At 43.3% G+C, this 21,845-nt stretch overlaps 2 protein-coding genes and 2 long non-coding RNA genes across 5 annotated transcripts in view; 3 read left to right on the forward strand and 1 right to left on the reverse strand.

The window, feature by feature from the left end:
* The window catches only part of ASB2 (ankyrin repeat and SOCS box containing 2), a 32,243-nt gene extending 20,186 nt beyond the window's left edge, over positions 1-12,057 (forward strand). Inside the window, exons 7-10 of the mRNA XM_079948538.1 lie at positions 1,579-1,750; positions 5,420-5,981; positions 9,283-9,436; positions 9,733-12,057. Of these exons, the coding sequence (XP_079804664.1) occupies positions 1,579-1,750; positions 5,420-5,981; positions 9,283-9,436; positions 9,733-9,869 (1,025 nt within the window). The 3' untranslated portion in view covers positions 9,870-12,057. The remainder of the gene's footprint in view (positions 1-1,578; positions 1,751-5,419; positions 5,982-9,282; positions 9,437-9,732) is intronic.
* The window catches only part of LOC307200780, a 189,086-nt gene that overhangs the window by 135,351 nt on the left and 31,890 nt on the right, over positions 1-21,845 (forward strand). The gene's annotated exons all lie outside the window — the stretch shown is intronic.
* FAM181A (family with sequence similarity 181 member A) lies at positions 16,599-20,974 on the reverse strand. 2 transcript variants are annotated; one of them, XM_079949424.1, is made up of 2 exons: positions 20,081-20,974; positions 16,599-18,115 (listed from the first exon to the last, which is right to left on the reverse strand). In XM_079949424.1, the coding sequence occupies exon 2, from the start codon at positions 17,946-17,948 to the stop codon at positions 17,034-17,036; it is 915 nt and encodes a 304-aa protein (XP_079805550.1). In that variant the 5' UTR covers positions 17,949-18,115; positions 20,081-20,974; the 3' UTR covers positions 16,599-17,033. The 2 variants fall into 2 exon arrangements, with proteins under 2 accessions (XP_079805550.1, XP_079805551.1); XM_079949425.1 differs by lacking the exon at positions 20,081-20,974 and adding an exon at positions 19,445-20,067.
* Positions 20,323-21,659, forward strand: LOC307200836. The gene is made up of 2 exons (XR_013832444.1): positions 20,323-20,372; positions 21,357-21,659. It is a non-coding gene; the product is annotated as an uncharacterized lncRNA (long non-coding RNA).

Below are 21,845 nucleotides of genomic sequence, written 5' to 3' on the forward strand. Positions count from 1 at the left end.
TTTTGAAATTCACCAAAGAATCAACACTTCCGAGATATGTCCAGGAAATTCCTGACTTATGGCAGCCCAAGGAGTAAGCCCTACTGAAGTCAGAGACACATATGTCTGAATAGACATTATAGAATGGCTTATTCGTTTTATGTGTATTCATCTAATACACATAACAGAGAGGGAAATTGTGTAGCAAAGGGAAGCAGTGGGTACATCCAGTCTCATTTTACACTGAGTGTGAAGGTATAGATCCAGTAATTTGTAGAAGGTGTGCAAGTTTTTAAACTTTTAATTACTCCACTGTATTTTGTTCTCAGAAGTTCCATTTGTTCTGCTATTCATTCATTTGCTTTTCATTTGTTTTCATAACTAATTCAGGTTACTCTGAATTATTTCCATTCATGATTCCACAATTGATTTCAAGGTAAAACCTAGTCAGTCTTTTGTTGGCAGAAAGACACTGGTGCTTTTCATCCAAATAACATATCCTCTTCAGGAATTCTACTATTCATTCAAAGCATCACCCTTGCCACATTTCAGACAGGTGGGGAAAGGGGTTGATGCTTAATTTAAAAGGGCACACATCCTTTAAGCTGCCCATTGCTTTGGATAGGAGATGTAGCTAAAAGGATCTGACCTGACAAATTTCAGAGAAATAGTACAAAAACTCATGATTTTAAAAAAACCACTGTATATTTTTCACTGCTTTTTCTCCCTGTAATCTTTCTCTGACCTGGACAGGCTGTCCCAGACAGTTTCCATTTTTCATCCCAATAGAAACAACTGAAGCTAATACGAGCCAATGTCCGTCCCCCCCCCCCCGCCCCATTCAGATCTCATTTGTTTGAATTCCCATTCATTTTTATAAGTACGTAAGGGGAAATGAGCAAGACTCTTTTCTCTATTTGCTAGTTTGTTTTAGAATGCACACCAATACAAACCTACTTCTGATGAAGATATGAAGCCCTGATCATAATGGCTGCTAAATTCATTGTGTCAGGGGCCCCTCCTCCAAAGGGCATGTCATGGCAAGGGCATGTCATTGCAACCTTCATTGCGATAAGCATGATGCCTGAATACAAGAATCCTGTGTGTGTTGAAAACCCAGCACTTCATTGGCATATACACGTCTTAAGGCCCTCTTTTGTTACCTAAATTGCAGGCATAGAGACAGGACGGATTTAGGTTTGATGGGGCCCTAAGCTACTGAAGGTATATTTATATGTCCAGCTGTCATTTGTCAACAACAAATTGTCACTGGTTTTTTTGTTGAATATAGGCTATATGGTAATTTATTGACCTAATAGGTATCTAACAAAATATGTATTTTATCAAAGTAATTGTTGAACTGAAATACAATTAAGAAGAAGTATATTAATAGTGAGATACAATTTTTTTTATTTTATATTTTGGAAATGTACATGCAGGTGTTTTTTCCTTTAAATTTTTTTGGGGCCCCAAGAGAGTGGGGCCCTAAGCTATAGCTTGTTTAGCTTATACATAAATCTGGCACTGCATAGAGATATATGCTGTTGATTTCCAGATGTTCCGAAAGTGAGCCTTGCTTTATATTTCTTTCATTTGCAGGTGCTGACATCAATACCCAGGCGAGTGACAAAGCGTCTGCCCTTTTTGAAGCTTGTAAAAATGGACATGAGGAGATTGTGGAGTTTCTCTTGTCCCAAGGAGCTGATGCTAACAAAACCAACAAGAATGGCCTCTTGCCTATTCACGTGGCCTCCAAAAGAGGCTATTATGAGTAAGTTACATTATTCCTGAGGGTTGTTGACAGATTTGAGCATTTCTGCATAAAGGTTAACAGGGGCTCTTTAAAAAAAACACACCATATAAGTTTGTGTATATGAATCCACAGTTACTATGGGGATTGGGGTAGCAATGAATGTACTACAGACAAGATCCAAAACAAGTTGTTCTGTTTAGAATAGTCTCAGTTTGCACTGGGGACATGTTGCCTTCTAAGAAGGCATTTTTTCTGCCATCATCTTCTTTCCAGTAATCTCACATCTAATGCAAAGTTTATCCTCTGTTATTGGAGGGGTTATTATTTTATTTGTTTGTTTGTTTGAAATATTTCTAAGCCATGGAAAGTTTTAACTAGAGGTTGGGGGGCTATCTGTCATGTATGATCCAAAATAAATAGATCCATAGACTTCACTTGCTAAAATCACACAGGTTGATGTGTGGTTGAGATGCTGGCTGAAAAGTAATAACCAAACATAATCGTTGCAAGTAAGTTATTGGACTCCGCTCTGCCCAAAATAAAAGTAGATTATTTTACTTTGCAAAGCTCTGTCAATGTAAAACTGCATTGATACATGAGATCAGAATTAGGTTGAAGACCCAATGTTTCTGAATAGTTAAGGATCAAGCACTTGTAAAAAGGTTTCGAGGTGAAAGTATTAAAGAGCTTCCCATCTTTAGCTGCTTGGACAAAATATTTATCCAAGTGGCAAACTTTGCCCCCGCATGGCCAGTCATTTTAATCCCTTTGGTATTCTGAATAACAACACTCTTCACAGTGACCTCTCTTTGTAAGCATGTGGATTTAATACATAATTCTGCAGGAATTCTGCATTCAGACTCACTGCCAGGACACGAAGCCTCCATAATATGAAAAAAGCCAAGGGGATCGTTTCTATTTTTTTTAACTCTTGTTGCTTGACGTTTGTTTATTGTACTTAATGCTCTCACCCTGTTTGGAAGGCTAATGTGAAACTGTATCTTGTCAAATCCATGACTTTAGGCACATATTCTTTAACTCATACAATCATGAATATTTGTAGCTGTGAAGTGGTTGGAATTTATTCCTTTCTAGATATAGTATTAATAGATATAGTATTTATTACGTTCTTTATTAGCAGTATGAGACTCAGAAGAGTGGGACCTGATGAACAGTGTGATGAACCTATCAATGTAGCTGGGAGAGAAGAAGAATATTAAAAAGCAAATCCGACAGCAGGATCACACTAAAAAGGAGCAGACGGGCAGTCATGATAACTAGGAATTCCTAAGGGATTATTCACATGATCACTCTGTGCTGGTGTTGTGCAGTGCTGAATCGATTGCCTGAATAGCACTTCCTCACAAGCACAAATTGCCACTGCTAAATTCATGCCAAGCCATGGTTTGTAAGGATGAGTCAGATAACCCTGATTTAGGAACCATACGCACAGTGCAATCTAGTTTGGGAGAAGAGCTGTATGAATTAGTCCTGAATAAGCGAATGTAAGTTTGCAACTTCTAGTGCCATGCCTGTTTACAGAGGAAGATGTGTTTGCATAGTCTAGTTGACAAATGCCTTTTAAACTGTATTTTGTTTTGGCATTATTCAGGGCTATAGATTAGCTTTCTAATTTCATAATTATCCACTGCAAGTCTTGGGAAAGGGGTTGACCTATACCGTAGGCCAAGCTTTTGCATAGTGTTGGCTTTTAAGATATGTACTGAACCATCCGTCTCTCCAACATCCAGCAACTGAGAAGCAACTTATGTATATTCTTTACATAGCAGTGACAGTCATGCTGGAATGATTCTCCTTAGACTTTGTTGGTGTAATACTCTTGTTATTCTTAGAGTTGCATGAATTTCCTTTCAGATCAAGGGATGAAGTCCAGATGTTGCTGGACCTCAGCTCCCATCATCTCTAACCACTGGCCATGCTGGCGAAGGTAAATGGGAGATGGAGTCCAACAACATCTGGAGAGCCACAGGTTCCCCATCCCTGAACTAGATCATTCCTTTAAAAAGTTGCACCACAGCAGCACAAGGAGCAACTAATTAAAACAACCTCCTCTTACAAGCACCTTTCTTCACAAACCAGGTGGATACGTATTGGTGGTAATCTGAAGGTTCTTTGAAGTTGACCCTTCCATCCTACCCCATCTAGTTGCCTGCCATCATTTAGTTTAGATTTACATCCAGAAGAACATGGCTTGCTCTGTTTCAGAGATGCATTTGACTAGGTTCTTTAATACTCATAAAGGTTATGCTTCTTTATGTCCAACAAGGTATCGGTCCCTAACTGGAAAAAAAAGCCTGCAGTTCCTCTTTAACTCAGCTCTAAGAAGCTTGCTTGAGCAGCAGAATAATCTCAACCCTTAAATGTTAATAAATCCCAGTAGAATCCAGGATGACTAATGCTAGTGCTTGGCAAACTCTCATTTCGGCACTGTGTGTGACTTTTCAGCTATTATGGCTATTACAAAGCATTTGTTAGTGGTGGATGTTTGCCAGCTAAACAGCACCCAGGCTTCCCGCCTTCCAGGGAGCATCACTGCTGGGTGAGGTCAGCCTTTCTGCTTTGAGAAATGATCTGCACATGAATTTCCTCCTGTGGCTTTGATTATTTTCTTCTGATGAGGGCATAATGTCTCGAGAGCATGGATAATGCAAGGCAGGCTGGTAGCTGTTGTTCCGAAGACTTTTCCACTAGTGTTCCTGTTCCAGCTGTTGCCTAGACCTTTCCCCTACTTTAACTGTACATGTTGAACTTCTTCATGCCATAGGCCTGTCTCAAATGGATTTGCTCAATAATGTTTCTGATAGAACCAGTCATGCTGCCTGTCTGCCCACCCCACTCTTGAGCACTGTGTGCTTACCTGTTTCAGTCCACATTGTGAAATTACATGCCTCACCCCATAAAAACCAATGGCGATGCTTATGCAATGTAAGGAGAAATATCAGGGGGAAACCATTCACTACGGCAGCCTATATCAATATAGTTTATAGATCTCATTTAGAAAGAGTGCCCCTTTAAGAACAGCACAGGATATAAGGACTGAAAACAGAAGAAAGGGGAGTTGCAAGCTGGGATGGAACAGCTTAGTTTTATTCAGAAAAGTTATCTGAGGTTGGTATGGAGTTTGGCTACACAAGAACAGGCCTTTTCAGTGGTAGCCCTGATTTGTGCAGCAATCTCCTCTTGGAAATGCACCTCGTGTAGACCTCCACTGTTGATCTTTAAAGGACCAGGCTGTCATTGCTTATTTACCCAGGCCTTTGGTAGTTAAGTTGGCCTCTGCTGTGGTGCTGATCTTTCAGTGGCACAGGAAAGACTTGTCCTTCCGGTTGTGGTGTTGGATGAGCATGATAAGAATTTTTCATTGTACAGTTTTGGGATTTTGGTTGCTTTTATCCGTATGTATTTTAGCCTTGTATTCAAGGCTAAGGAAAAACACCACCCGTACCCAGCCTTAGCATTCAAGATCATTCCTCAGGTGCTGTGGCCCCCCCTCTCTCCCCTTGCCTTAATAAATCTTAAGCAATCTGAGGGAAGATCATTTCACTGCTGTTATATATGCCTGCGGCGCCTATCGTAACAGGACAGCCAGATACTGCTATAGAAGCAATAACTTTGCTGGAAAAGCAAGCTTAAGCTCACGTCTGGCCCTTGATTCGTTTCTGCTAGGATTGTGAAAATGCTGCTCCCGGTCACCAGCCGCACTAGAACCAAACGCAGTGGCATCAGCCCTCTGCATTTGGCAGCTGAATGCAACCGCGACGATGTCTTGGAAGAGCTGGTTGAGGCTGGCTTTGACGTAAACTTCACTCTCTCTCCTGAGCGCTCGCGGCTCTACGAGGACAGGCGCACCACTGTCCTCTACTTCTCCGTTTTTAACAACAACGTTGAAGCTGCTCAGCTGCTGCTTGAGGCTGGGGCCAATCCCAACGTCGACCTCATCAACCCCCTGCTCATCTCCATCCGCCATGGCTGCTTGAAGATGATAAAGCTGCTTATTGACTATGGAGCCAATATTGATGCCTACGTCGCTTCCCATCCAACGACCTTCCCTGCTACCATCATGTTCTCGATGAAGTATCTTTCTCTGCTGAAATTTCTGATGGATCTAGGCTGCGATGCCATCTCTTGCTTTAAATGTCAGTATGGGTGTGGCCCACATCCTCCCATTGAAGCTAAGAGAGACAGGTATCATGATCCCCAGGTGAATAAAGAGCAGAGCATTGTACAGGTGAGTCTGCCCTTACTAGCTCGTATTTTCTGTGACATTTGGAGGAGCTGTGGTTATGGCCTTTCCTTAGGAAAGGCTTCAGGTCCAGTCACCAGCTTTTTCATTCTAAAGCAGCCTTCTTCAATCCAGTGCCCTCTGCATGTTTGGGACTATAGTTCCCATTAGCGCCAGCCTGCATGGGTAATGGTTAGGGATGATGGGAATTGTAGTCCAAAACATATGGAGGGCAGTAGAATGGGGAAGGCTGGTTTGAAGTATGTAAAGTTGGTCTGGGAAATGCCTCATTCTGAAATTCAAGATAACCATTACCAGTCTGGGTAACAATACAGCAGAGAGCTAGCTGAGTAATTGGCTGAACAGCATAATCCTATGGAAAAAAGGCAACATAGAAAGGTTAATGATACTTGATAAAACTCCCAAACCACTGGATGTCAGATGTTTTTGAAACTTCTTATGGGCTCATATTAGATAGCTCATATATATATTTCTCGAGTCAGCCACCAATATTTCCTATTGAATAAGAAATTCTGTTTAATGAATGCAACATCTGTCCATCTTGTGCATTTTGTGCTTTTATGTTGTAACCCACCCTGTGATGTCTGGATGAAGGGCGGTACAGTGGTACCTCAGGTTACATACGCTTCAGGTTACAGACTCCGCTAACCCAGAAATAGTGCTTCGGGTTAAGAACTTTGCTTCAGGATGAGAATAGAAATCGTGCAGCAGCAGCGCAGCGGCAGCAGGAGGCCCCATTAGCTAAAGTGGTGCTTCAGGTTAAGAACAGTTTCAGGTTAAGAACAGACCTCCGGAACGAATTATGTACTTAAACCGAGGTACCACTGTATAATGAATTTAATAAATAATAATAATCTTACCAACTTCACAGGATTACGATGGAGATAAGTGAGGTCCCAAGCAGTGTAAAGAAATTTCTAAGACCAAAACATCTTGAAATAATCACATGCCCAGGGAGGTGGAAGCGGAAACTATTCCTCCCTACCTAGGCATTTGGTAGCTGAAGTTCAGGGGAAAATCTGAGATCAGTGGCTGAAATAATGTTTTGAATTGGAACTGTTTTTATAAAGTTTTAACTGTTTTAGATATATTTTTCTTTCTTTAAAAAATGTGGGCGGTTTGCTGCCCTCGACTCCTTCAGGAAGAAGGGCAGCATACAAATTCAATGAATGAATGAATGAATGAATGAATGAATGAGAAATGGGTAATGTTAATAGCATACAGGCAACCCTCGTTTTGTGTGGAGGTCCTGTTCCAGACCCCTGCGCACATTGGTGGAGAGCATGTAAGCCCAGCCCACTCCACCCTGCCCGCCCCATCCCTTTTTGTGACATTTTTGTGACTTTGGGGCTACTTCCAGGTTTGGCACCATCTGCAGGTATGCAATTGTGCATCATTCGGACACACCCAAATCAGACGTTGCCTGTCTTAGAAGTGGGGCCTGCAGCAGAATGTTGCAGTGTGGAATATTACTGTTCAGAGTTCCAACCAGCTAGCCATGCCCTCTTCCAGGACACTATTTTCTGAAGTTGTTTGTACCTCTGCAAACACTGGGGCTTACCGAAACTTGCCGATACTTCCCTCTGGTGCATAAATCCTGCTGTTTTGGGCTAAAGTAAAATAGGCATTTGGGGGGTGGGTTTGCTCTCTTATTACAGTGGTACCTCGGGTTACATACGCTTCAGGTTACAGACTCCGCTGACCCAGAAATAGTACCTCAGGTTAAGAACTTTGCTTCAGGATGAGAACAGAAATCGCACGGCGGCAGCAGTAGGGCCCATTAGCTAAAGTGGTACCTCAGGTTAAGAACAGTTTCAGGTTAAGAACAGACCTCCAGAACGAATTAAGCTCTAAACCTGAGGTACCACTGTAAGTTCTTAACCCGAGGTACCACTGTATATATATAGGATGTAACCTTGAGAAGTAATTTATCTGAACGCCACTAGAGGGCATTTAAACTATTTCACAGAGAGTGAAATAAGAGCTGTTAGCAGCAGTAGCGCGATTTGTTCTTGTTTTCTTCCAGAATCACACTTCATACATCTGCAGAATACTTATTTTACTTTCAGGGCAATCTTATTGGGAGATGCTTCTGTTAATATGGAATTTAATATCTAGAACAATATTTTCTCATGATGATGCTGGTTTGTTTGGAGTTGGGTTGCTGCAATGTGCCAGGCATAGCTGCAATGTTCAGATTTTCTGCAGCCTTGCATTTTCCATTATGAATCCATTATGAATGCATGTGGGCAAATCATAGAGTCAGCACTATGCAGCAGAAACAGGGATGGGGAAACCTGAGGCATTCCAGGTGGGTGGACTACAGCTCCCTTTGGCCTTGCTGGCTAGGGCTGATATGGGTTGGGATCAAACAACATGTGGAGGGACACAAGTTCCTCATTCCTGAATGGAGTGAAGGACGAGGAACAAAAAGCTCTTTAGGCTATGCATTTCAGAGTTTCCTATGACCAGACATACAATACAGGAACTTACAGCCACTGTCAAAGGCCGCCCACGAAGGGCCAGATTTTAGAGTTGATCTGCACAGCACACAAATTGAGGTAGTAGAATTCTAGATTTTGCCACTTCAGGATATATGTGGTCATAGTTTTGAAAGCTCTGATCATGATGTAAACAAACACATCAGAGAGTGGGCCAAGTTAAATATTTCTCCCCGGTATACTTGCTTGCTACATGCAGGAATGGGTAGTAATAATAATAATATTTATTTATTTATTTATTCATTTATTTATTTATGCCCCACTCATCTGCCTGGGTTCCCCCAGCCACTCTGGCTGGCTCCCAACAGAATATATAAAAAAGCGACAAAACATCAAACATTAAAAACTTCCCCGAACAGGGCTGCCTTCAGATGTCTTCTAAAAGTCAGATAGTTGTTTATCTCCTTGACATCTGATGGGAGGGCATTCCACAGGGGGGCGCCACTACCGAGAAGGCCCTCTGCCTGTAGGCCCTGTAGCTTTATGCTAAATGCAAGCATTCAGAATGCATGCTCCCCACCTCTAACTTTAAATGATAGGGTGAAGGATTCTGCGATATCCTTCTGTATGACATGTAGACCTGCTTTCCCGCATCTTGATTATAAGGCAACCAGGTGAATCTGTTGTAAATCTGAGCTCTCCCAGCCAAGTTCATGACCTTCCACCACCTCTTTTGCAGGTTGCCTGCTAGCGGTCTACTTTGGATTTGGGCAAAGGGTGGGCTGTGGTGAATGTTGCTGTTCTCCTACAATAATCAATTTTGTATATCTCATTTTTGCCCCCAGTTTTGTGAAATGGTATCAACTCCAGAGATGAGTCGTTGGGCTGGGCCTATTATCGATGTTCTTCTGGATTATGTGGGCAATGTGCAACTTTGTTCCAGGCTCAAGGAGCACATTGACAGTTATGAAGACTGGGCTGACATTAAATACAAAGCAGGTTAGTTAAAATAATTCTGAGTAATCTAAAATAGAAACTAAAGTTTTCAAACTCCTCCTTCACCAGAAGAGGCAGGGAGAAGTGAGAGCCTGAGACTAAGCTATGCAAACCATCCTGGGATTTTTTTACTGAAGGGTTTAAGTTTGGAAACTTCAAAAACTAATTAGTGAAGACATTTGCTTCTGTAAAAAAAATTCATAACGTTCTCTGGTGACTATTTCAGTCCCCCAAAAGCAGCATAAAATTGTATTTTTGCTTGCTCACTCACTTACCCTACCATATATTCTCTTTTCCAGAACCACCAAGGCCACTTACTCACCTCTGCCGGATCAAAATTCGAAGTCTGATTGGGAAGAGCCGTATTTCTCTTATTGACACTTTGCCTCTTCCAGGGAGACTGATGCGCTATTTACAATATGATTATACTCGCTGACCTAAGGTGAACTTGGCAGTCAATCATTTCCTAGAGTGACAGCCACAAGATGGAGACAGACTGAGATAATGGAAGAAAAGGCCGGCTTTGCTATGTAAGAAGGAAAAAGGATATCTGAAAATCAGAATTGCAGAAAAGGCAAATCCAACAGTATTTAGAGTATAGAAAATAAGTGAAGAAGTTGGGATAAAAGACACTGGTAGCACATGGCAAGAAAGTGCTATGCTATTTTGTAGAGAGAAACATTAAAAGTTCTAAACACCTCAGTATCACATGTAAGAAGAATATGGAAGAGTTCACAAGACACAAGCAATCTCTAAGTATGCTCTCACACAGACAAATGTAATGTATAAACCAGATGATCCCACACAATTTTAATAAATGTAGTGACATTTTATTTTGTTTTCGCACCTGTGGCAATCACATGAATTATTGTCAACTATATTCATCATCTGCCAGTTTATACATTGTATTTGTCTGCATAACTGGTTGTACACCAGAAGCAATCAGGATTGCTCACAAGGACAGCAAATGTATTTCTGGAATGGTCCTATACTCAAAAAAGCATCTCACTCTAATGCAAAGATCTAAAATTCCCCAGTAATAGTTACATTTCAATTAATTGGTTAAGCTGCAGTTTAGTTTAGTTTGCAGGATTGCTCAAACCTTCTGGCTGCTATTTCTGTCTCATTTGATACCACCTTACATTTTCGTCTAGTTTAGTTGGCCTTTCTGGATATATAGCTGACTTTTTTCCTTAGTGATCAAAGTCTTTGACAATATTTTTGTTCCCACGTTAGTCATTTAGTAAATAGTGAATCTAGTAAAAAATTTGTGACCCCAACTAAAATTAAACAAATACTTAACAAAGTGTGTGAGCTGAAGGATTTAACCCACAATTATTATGTGTATGGGACGCAGGTGGCGCTGTGGGTTAAAGCCTCAGCGCCTAGGACTTGCCGATCGAAAGGTCGGCGGTTCGAATCCCTGCGGCGGGGTGCGCTCCCGCTGCTCGGTCCCAGCGCCTGCCAACCTAGCAGTTCGAAAGCACCTCCGGGTGCAAGTAGATAAATAGGGACCGCTTACCAGCGGGAAGGTAAACGGCGTTTCCGTGTGCGGCTCTGGCTCGCCAGAGCAGCGATGTCACGCTGGCCATGTGACCCAGAAGTGTCTCCGGACAGCGCTGGCCCTTGGCCTCTTAAGTGAGATGGGCGCACAACCCCAGAGTCTGTCAAGACTGGCCCGTACGGGCAGGGGTACCTTTACCTTTACCTTTAATTATGTGTATTACATTAAATAGGCAAAGGAACGAGGTGGAATTCTGTTTTAGTTTATTATACTACATCAGCCTTCAATTCTTATGTCACTGAAGCCAATGATATTTAACCCTTCTGTTAAAGCAGTAATGAAGGAAAGAGCTGATTCAGCACTTGCATTGCTTTGGAAAGAAGAAAATGATTGATGTATTGTTGCTGGAAAGCACTGGCAGTTATTTGCAGGGCTTCAGAAAAACATTGAATCAGCTTCAGATCAAATACTCTGGCATAACTTGGGTTGTGATTTGGGAACTCAGATGCTTAGCTGGATGATGCCTAAGCAACAATCCAATCAGAGTATTTTTAACACTGAATGACTTATGGCTTTTATGTATGAAGCAGTAACTAAGTTTGCTGTTAAACCTTAGAACAATTCCTTCAAAGAGGAACCTTGACTTGGCTGAGATGCATTTAAATGAGCTAAATAGGCCATTGTGAGGCAAATTGTCCACCCACTTTCACTGACGCCTGTGATTATCTTCCATTGGCATTCTCTTCATGTTGAACCCTTTCATGAAGAAGTGTCATGGTTTTAACCCTTCCTTTACCAACCATTTCTTTACCAATGCATACCAGTGAAATAGATCTCTCAGGTAAATACAATTTGTCCTCCACTTGTTGTAGTTCAAGGTTACAGCTGTAAGTTATTGTTTGAGAAGAGTGATAACAGGAATAACCCTGGTGACTCTGAAGCTGAGGCACCACAGCAGAACCAAGCACATCATTACATGCATCTCAAAAGAGCTTGGTGGAAATGCCCAAAATAAAATGCATGACACTTTTTGCAGAGAGAATGGTCTCAGATTTTCACATTTGAAAGCACGGGTAGGGTGTAATAAGGAACACATAGCCCAGGTTTGACTACTGAGTAATATATATATATATATACAATTCCCATGTACAGTATAGTAACAAGGCTTCAGTTTTGTTTATAGCTTGAAATGTTCTAACTGGTTGTGAATGGAACAACAGTACTAATTCTTGAACTAACAGTCCACTGTTTATAACATATAGGAGTGTGGTCAGCTCCTTATTTTTTTAAAAAAGAAACTCTTTTATCCAAGATATTGAAGAAAAAGAAGCAGAGACAATACCCTCCCGGGTTTTTCTCCCATCATACATGAATGCGTAGCCTGGAGAGCTGACTTCCCCGTTCACATGCACATATACTAGGAACAACCCTAGTTGAGCCGATTGGATCCATAGTGCAAAAAGTTAGCACAAACCTCAGGAGATAAAGGTGTCGCTAGCTATGCGCATAAATTGGGGTGGGAGGTGGGGAATAGTCTGCTTAAAAGCTCCCCTGACAATTGTACTTTCACTTGATTCTTTTCGCCATCTTTTCTTCATGGTTGGTTTACATTTATTTGCACATAGTGCATGCATGCTACCTCTCCAACTCCCTCCCCCCCCCCCCCCGCCCCAATCTAGCAACAGAAAGCCATTTACAGAAAGGTTGTCATGCACAGGTTAGCTGGACTGGATTTGAAAAAGGCTACTGGATGAGGACAAGACTGTTTGAACACTGGGTTAATGAATGCAAATCGGCACAAGTTACCCCACTTAAATCCTCATGCAGCAAGCTGTGCTGGGGAAATACAGGCCCAGTTGTGGGCCCAGTCTTTCTGCTGCACCAGTGAATTCCTGGATCTGGGGAACTGAATTTTCACAACACACACTTCACTAGTTATACCAAATTTGTACAAACTCAACTGCCTTTTATAAAATTCAATGGAGATGTATAGAAATGGTTGTAAATTTGAAAGGTAGAATATTTACTACTTTATACAACAAGTCCTGCAATTCCAGGATATAGAATGCATTAACGGATGGTCAAAAAATCCTAGTCAGCATATATATTTAACATTCAAGGAATAGCCTAGGACCCCGCCCCCAAACATTCTAGCATTCTGTGACCTGATTGATGTATTATTTCCATAGGCATGTGTGCAATGATTGTGTCATAATGCACTTTTGAAGCCTTTAGTTTTGTTACTATAGCTTTTTTAAAATGTGGGGTTTGGTCGGGAGGGATGGGTGTGTGCAGTATTGATAAAAGTGTTATATTTTTAGGTTTTATTGCCTGCATTAAATATGAGTAAAAGTACCTGCTGTGACTATTTTTAAAACTTATTATTATTATTAATCACCTAAATAAGGAATTTCAGTGTTAGGTGGTGCACATGGAAGAAGGGCCTAAATTAGTTTAGACTGAAGAAATCTGAGCCAGTCTAAACCATAATAATTGCTGCAGAGGAAACTGCATTTTCAAATGTGATGTGCTGCTGTTTTTCCTCACACCATGAACTTATGAGGCATTGTAGGCTGATCTGGAGTTCTATGTGCATTTGATACAGAGCTCTGGCATGAGTAAACATTCCTAATCACTTCACTGGAGTGCGTATAGCTGCATACATGCACAAACCAATGAGCAGGAGGAGTTGCTTCCTTCACTGAAGTGAGTACATGAGGTTACACGTAGTCAGTGTAGGCACTGGGTAGATAAGCGTCATGGTAAGCTTATTGAAGTTGGCATCAGAAGCCAGAATGACAATGATATGCATAAGCCTCCTGCACTTGTTCCTCAGTCTCTTCCTCCTCAAAACACATGTCCACCCCCATGCTGGCAAAATATTTTTTTATATGATGCAATGGTAAGTCAAAATACAATGGCATGAAATATAATTCTCCTTGCATGCTGGAACAGCCTGGGAAATAAATTCCCCAAAGTTATCAGTCCATAAATGTTTACTAGCCTGCCCACATATACGTACATTAGCCATTTGTGGCACATTGCCAGACTGAAAGAAAGAGAAATGTTTCTTTCAATTTACAAAAGCTTCCCTGTCTGGTTACCTATATTCAATTCTGTCTTATCACAAGTGATGAGGTAAGTGGCTGTTTACAAGCCATCTCTTACACTTGCTTTGTCCTGTTAAGTAACTTAAAATGGTGCAGGAAGAATAATATAAAAGACAGATTTTGACCCTCACTGCTGCTTTTTGAGGGCACACAATTTGACACCTGTGCAGTCATTGAGGCATGCAGCAAATGATTAAAGTCTACTCTGAATGGATAACAGCTTGCAAACAGAGCTGGCTGGCTGGCTTATAGTCACAGTTCGACTGTCCTGTTTCTGTAAATACATGACATTTTAGTAAAGTCTACATTCCCCGTGTTAGTGAAGGCGTGACTCTTATTTACTTTCGCTATAGTTAATAGCTAGAAGATAACAATTAACTAATTAAAGCACATATGCTCTCAAATAGAGTCCCTGGAAAGTTTCAAGCTACCTTCACACACAAGAGCATTAAAGATTTGCAAGACTTTAATCTAAGAAATCATTTCATGATTCTAATATTTCAAAAGCAAGATTTATAACGAGGCTTAGGGTAAATGGAGAGTCTAGGATATGTTAAAGATTAAATTGCAAAAATACTGTGTGCTTCAATAACACTGGTTGTGGTTATTAACATTTTTAAAATACTGCATAATAAACCAGAAACATGTAAATGATACTGAGGAATAATCACATATGGTCTGAAATATGAAAAGGGAAGGGACTGCCTATCACCCTTCCTAAATGGCGCCTGTGCTATTTCTCTTGACCCCATTATTTTATTCAACATTAAACAGTGCAGCAGTGGAGTATGCAGACTATGTTTCAATTTATATACTTTCCTTGCTTGGTCACCTATAGCCAATTCTGACTCGCAACAGGTGATTAAGAAAGTTGCTGTTTACAAACCTGCTCTAAGAGAACACCTTAGAAAAAGCCCCCTAGGGACTAGGTCATGTATCTGCAAGAGCCTTATAATCTTTCAAATGTAAGAAGAGACCTCCTAGTTCAAACCAAAAATGCATCTAACATCACCCTGTTTCTCACAGTTGCCAACCAGATGGCTCCGGGCAGCTCACAAGCAGCACATGAAGACAGCAACTCTCTCCAACTGCTGCTCTTTGGCAACTAGTATCCAGCTACTTGCTGCCTCTAATCATTCTATTTAGCTATTATTTCTGGTAGCCATTGACAGATCTAGCCACCAGGATTTCCCCCTATTTAAATATATTCTTCCTTCATAGGGCACTCACATCTGTCCCATGTTTCCCAATGTTTAAGCTAGTCTAGTTTTGATGAGAACTGGTTCATATCACTGAACTAGTGAGCAAAACCAAATCCATAAAATTTAGGGCTCTTTTGCTAGTAGTTTACCTTCATTATTGGTCTCTCATAGGTCTATGCAACTTTTGCTTTTAAAAGGTAGACAGGGAACATAAGAGCTCCAATAGATCAACTCAAAGTCCAACATTCTCTTCTCACTGTGGTCACCCAGATGCCTAGTGGAAGCCTGCAAGCAGGACCTGGTTGTACCCTCACTCAGAACCAACACTGCCACTGCCATTATATCCAGCAAAATAATTGAGTGGTTGTATACATGGCACTTTCTGCAATAACGTGCAATGCAACATTACATAAATCACTTCTTTCTCCCCACCCTCCTGCTCCCCCAAACATTTATTTGCAAATAATGAAGCAGCTTTATTTGGTCTAGCCAAGTATGTTCTGCGTGGACTGGCAACAGTCTGTAAGCTTTCAAGCATCAGGAGATCTTTTTTTATACCTGCTATATGAGATCCTTCTACATGTAAGTTGTAGGGACTGATCCTAAGTCTTAGGTTTTGGTATACAAAGCACATTCTCTGTCTCTAGTATGCCCCCTTCACACCGTGACAAACGTGTGTTTCCAAAGGCATACGTTACTTGTCAGTGATAAAAAGATTTTAACACATATTGTGATGGAAAGTCTCTCATCCCAAAGTGTGTAATGGATGCCTGGTGAGAGCAGTGCAAGACCACTTGCTTCAAGCTGACAAAAACACCCAGAGAGAATCATGCAGAGCTGGGAATCACCCCTAGAACAGGAGTGGGGGCCTGTTTTTCAGCTGGAGGGCCACATTCTCTTATGAGCAACCTTTTGGGGGCTGCATGCCAGTTGGCTGCATTCCAGCAATACAAAAGCCTCATGTTCTTCTACACATGCATGGATCTCCATCCAGCCAAGCGAGAGGCATCATTACATTCAATGACACATTCCAGATTAGCTGAAACACTGGAGGGAAGCGCAGAGTAGGGCTGTGGTGAGCAGAATGGGCTAAGGAGATCCTCCAGGGTCAGACATATTCTGGTAGGCCATATTCAGCACCAAACATATTCAGCCCCAAACTACCTCCTTGTAGGTCATATTCAGCCCCAAACATCCCCATCCCTGGCCTAGAGATCAGACTCAACAACTACAGGTGGAAAGAGCAATTGCCATACATGCAGGAGAAGCAAAGCAGCTCCCTTTCATCTTTCTTTTGCGGACAGGAAGGCAAATACTTCCCCATCTGAAAGCATTTGAAGGGTGGAAACTCAAAGAAAACAACTCATTGGCTTTTTATTTGCTTTAGTGCCCTTGGTATTTACATGCCAGGAGGAACGCAGTTCTCGTTTGCAGAAGCCCATATTAGTGGCAGTGAAGCTTTGCACTTTCCTTGCACATCCTCTTCTGCAACTGTACGGGGGGAGGAGGGGGGGGAAAGGTAGCCAACTCCTGAATAAATTCACCATCATGATTTTTGTTCCTGATGCCTCCTTGGCCAACCCAGCCAGGGGGAGAACTCGGGTGGTCCGTCCTTGCGGGGGTCCGGATTCTCGCCCCACACAAGAGAGGGAGAGCAGAATCAGGCCGGCCATTCTTTCAGGCCTTTGTCCCCGCTCCCTCCATCGCCGGCGAGGCGGCGCTGCGGACGGTCCAGCGAGAGGCGAGGCCCTCGCAAGGCGGCGGCGACTGTAGGCCCGCCAGGCCTAGATGTACCCAAAGACGCCGAAGATGGGGGGCGGCGCGGCGGGCTTGGTGGGGATGGGCTTCCACACCACCGGCCGGTGCACTTTCGGGCCTGCCCCGCCGCCGCCGTCCGCCTTGCGGAAGGGCTCTCCCTCCGCCGGCGAGGCCGCGTTTTTCCTCCACAGGCCCAGGCCCGGGAAGGGGCCTACCGGCGGAAGGGAAGCGGCGAGCGGCGGCGGGTAGACGCCGGGAGAGGCTTGTGGTCCGTGGTACTGAAATGGACAGCAGCTCCAGGCGCTCAGCACCTGCGCGGCCTCAGCGTCCGGCCTGCTTCCCGGCGGGCTCTCGGCAGCGCTAGCCGTCCCGCCATCCGGGCTTTTTTTACTTTTCTTTGCCTCAAGGACGGGCAAGTCCTTGGAGGAGGAGGAGGAGGACGACGACGGTGACGAGGAGTTGGAAGCGGCTCCAGCCGGGAAGGCGACGCCGTTCCCGCCCAGAGGGCCCGGAGCCGGCCGGGGCTCTTCCCAAAATGAGGCGGGCAGCTGCCTTTTCCTCATGGGCACTTGGTCGGGCCTAGCGGTCGCCTCAGAGACGCCCTGCTGCTGCTCGCCGGGCTCTGCGGCCTTGCAGGCCTTGCTGTCTCTGTCGCCCCGGCCGACAGGAGCCTCGAGGCCTCCTCGCGCTCTCTCCTCAGGCGCCTTCCGCTCCCTGGCGGGCTGAGGCGGCGGCTGCTGCTGCAGGTGGTGGTGGTGATGGTGGCAGCGAGGCAGGCGGGAGTATTTCTGGGAGAAGCGCTTGAGCTGCTTCTGTAGGTACTTCCTATGGTCGACGGAGCGCCGGCACGGAGCCGACTTGTCCAGGGCCGCCTTGATGTCGCTCGAGGCCAAGTTGACGAAGTTGAGGAGAGTCTTCACCTCGCTGTCGGCCGAGGCCATCTCTCACAGCTCCGGGACCGGGGAGGAAGGCCCGTCCATGAAGAGGAGGGATCCGGCTCCCGCGCGGCTCGGCAACCCCGAGTTACACGGCAGGTGATGATGCTCAGGCTAGGCCAGTGGTTCCCAAACTGGGGTCCATGGACCACCCCCAGTGGTCTGCAGAGTGTCTGTGAAAAGGCAATTCAAAATCATGCAGCTTCGAGCGAGGATCATTGCAATAGATACAACAGGCTAAAAGGAAGGAAGGAAGGAAGGAAGGAAGGAAGGAAGGAAGGAAGGAACGAACCCTGGAACCCTCCAAAGACACTGCAATTTTCAAGTGGTCTGTGGGAACCACTAGGCTGGGCTAAAGGGGGACGACGAGTCACCCTTGGCATAAACCCCTGAGGGAAGGGACAAAGGCAGACACGCTAGAGAACTTTTGCAAAGATAAAATACCCGACACGCACCATTTTCACATTTTCCTTTTGCACACCCCATGCATTTGGAGCATCTGCGAATGCACGTGGCGGGATGCAATTCAGGACATGTGTGTGTCTCCCGTAACGTGTGAAAGTAGAAGGCTTTTGTTTTTAGCCGCATGCAAAGTGGAGATGCGTTTAGTTTGATGTTAAGAAGTGGCATGGGCTTGTGCTACAGGTCTGTTGCATGTACATTAAAGACCTTTTTATCCTTTCCCGCAAAAGGTTCTGCCTATGTTACCTACAGTGTTAAAAAGAAAAAAAGACTCTCTTCCCCAATTTGCTGTAGTGCTGCTTTACTGACATCTACATATACACTTAGGGCAAGAGAGACTAAGATGTGCTTTTAGTGTCGCTTATGAAAATGCCCAACATATTGACATGTTCCGCGTCTCACACATCTATTATACACAGCTGTGTGTGTGTGTGTGTGTGTATGGACACACATTCTTAATGCCATTGATAACTGCTTCACATAGTTATCCACAAAGCTGTTAAAAGCTCCATTCCGATACCCAAATACAATTGTGTCATGCACACTTTCTCTCATGCACACACATTCAGGTTACTCTATGCAAAATACAAAAGCGGCACTTGAGACAATAACTTTAGATAAACATGCATTTGGTCCCAATAACTAGCCAAATATAAGTATTGTCTCACATGCTTGTTTCTTCCCATGTAGACTCAGGACCACTGTGAAGGTGCTGCTGTACTAAACACACATTTCTTTGCAACCCTTTTACAAACTCGCCACAGATGCATACACTCATACCCTATCTGACATATTCCTTCCCTTCTCTCCCAGTCTTACAGTCATCATTTTCTACTACTATGGCCTCACTCGTCAATCTTGTTAGACACGTAGCATTTAACCACTGATTAGAAATCTATGCATCATTTTCTTGGCACTCAGTAAGTCAAACACACACACCCTCCCAGCTAGATTGTCTCTTAAATATTGAGTGTTACTGTAACTGTGGTAGAGAAGAAGCTCACCAGCTAATCTTGTTACATAGGTTAGACACTACCAACCTTTAGAGAAGCAGCCGGACCCTGTGAGTGTTTTGCGGCACTTGAGTAAACTGAATGAATATCAAGTCCTTCTAGTTAGGAGGCTTTCTCAGGCCAATCAGAAGCCACTTTGCCAAATACAAAGCATCCCAATCAGGCATTAGGCTCCCCGTTCTCACATTCTTTGCCATCACAAATTGTCACCATGGGGACAGCCACAGAAAGACAGCTAATAAATACGATCATTTCCCTGTGATGCCTACCATTCCCCCCCTTTCCAGCCCCCCTGCCCCCCTTTTCTTAAACACAATCAAACATGATATGCTGAGGATGAGTAAAGCAAGTTTGCTGAGGCCCTTTTCTCTAAACTACTCCAAAGCTGTCTGAAGGCTGGCAGTAGCCATGCTTGAGTAACACTGGACAATGCTAGTTTCGAAGACCTGGCTAGCCTACTTTTTAAACTGTTCTTGATCGGGGCCTCTGCTCCCCCCCCCCCAAATAAAAAATCCACCAAAGGGAGGGTGATGTCAGAAAAAGGTAGGAATGGAACAAATCTCTAAAGAGATGTGCAGATATCCATGGAAAAGGAGCTTGAGCGCACAAGAATCTTGTCTTTATGTTTGCCCCCTCAATTGAGCCACACAAAAGCTGAATTACCCATTCAAACCACCGGGACAAAAGGATGGAGTTGGATAGTACTCTTGCATCTGTAGTCAAACAGTTAGAGACTTAAATCGAGTCGTCATGATGGAGAAAGAGTTAGACAAAGCCCATAGAATTGCCATCAGCAAACATTTTCCTGTGTCATATTAGTGGGTCTCCATGACTCCCCCTGGCCCAGGGACAATAGCACAAGTTTGCACACTCGACTACTGTCACCCTGCCAACGCTGGCAAGGAGCAGAAACAGGACAATCCTTTAAGGGGAAAGCATGCCCACTGCAGGGAAGGTAAGAAGAGAGGGAAGAAAAGCATGTGAAATGCTAATTGAGCTGCTTCCTTTATTGATTCAGAGTTATGTGAGTCCTCATCCTCCTTGCAGGATTGTCCTTAGGGGTGGCAATAACTTAATAGCATGCTAAACCTGGGAGTCCCACACTGTGTGCTATCCCCACAGAGATCTTTAAGAATAGCAGTGGGGGGAGAGTGAAGTTACCCTGAATGAATTTCAGAAATGCTAGACATTCAGGAATAAAGCCAGCTTGCAATGTGGTACGTCCAACTCACAACTGAGACTGGAGCAGACAGGAGTCCAAGTGTTTTTCAGTCTTAGCACACACACTGCGGACTTCATGTTATATAAAATTTGGTATGAACACTCAAATACTGATGCTGATCAGGGCAGCAAAAGCTGTACCCCACCAGGGCACTAGCTTGTCAACCAATGTTTAAAAACAACAACAACAGCTCTATATGATTGACTTGAAGTTGAAATATCAGAAGAGCTTTAGAAATAAATTAAACTAACATCCAGATCCTAACCTTAATTTTTCAGAAGCAAATTTCATTGATATAAATGGAGCATACTCCTAATTAGCTTCCTCCTAATGAAGTGCATGGGACTGTAGCATTCTATTTTGTGAACATTTATAAAAGTTCTAGAAAATATACCTAGATTTTGGATAATTAAAATTTATCATCTCCCTTTGAGTCAAAACTGTTTATTTATTTTGATATTTGTCCCCTTGGAGCACTGTGTAGCTGTGAATTGGTTAGCAATTTGTGTAGTTTGGATTGGAGTTAATTACCACAAATTAAGGGTAAACTCACATAACCTTTTTGGAATGTCAAGAAGTAGGTTGTGAAATTGCATACCGACCCCAAATTGTTGGTGAAGCATTTAATCTTTTGTCTTACCATGGAAAAAGAAAAGTTAACTTGAATAATTTCAAATTATGCCAATCGTTATTTTAATGTTCTAATTCCTTTTCCAGCATTTATTTCAACAGCAATGACCCTTAGCTGGAAGATGCAGTACAGACAAGAGGTTGCTATTTTTGTGAACTTGCTTAGAGCAGTTCTTCTTAACAGTGTCTGGAAGCTTGTCTACACCACTGGATAGGCAATAGATTTGATAACCTTCTGCCTCCCAATTTGAACAGCAATAGACACACCAGCTGCTCATTGCTTCTGACTTGGCTTATGCAAGGGGCCGAACGTCTGAGATGCCTAATAACAGGAATGCTGTGCCAAAGCCTCTTGCTGTTCACACTGAAGAAAAAAGTCAGTAAGTCCTATCTTTGTGTTCACAATAGCTATACTCTGCCTCCTATAGGGAGCGGGTGGCGCTGCGGTCTAAACCACTGAGCCTCTTGGACTTGCTGATCGGAAGGTTGGCAGTTCGAACCTGCATGATGGGGTGAGCTCCCATTGCTCTGTCCTAGCTCCTGCCAACCTAGCAGTTTGAAAGCACACCAGTGCAA

This window comes from Podarcis cretensis, assembly GCF_951804945.1.
Source record: "Podarcis cretensis genome assembly, chromosome: 1".
Classification (NCBI taxonomy): domain Eukaryota; kingdom Metazoa; phylum Chordata; class Lepidosauria; order Squamata; family Lacertidae; genus Podarcis; species Podarcis cretensis.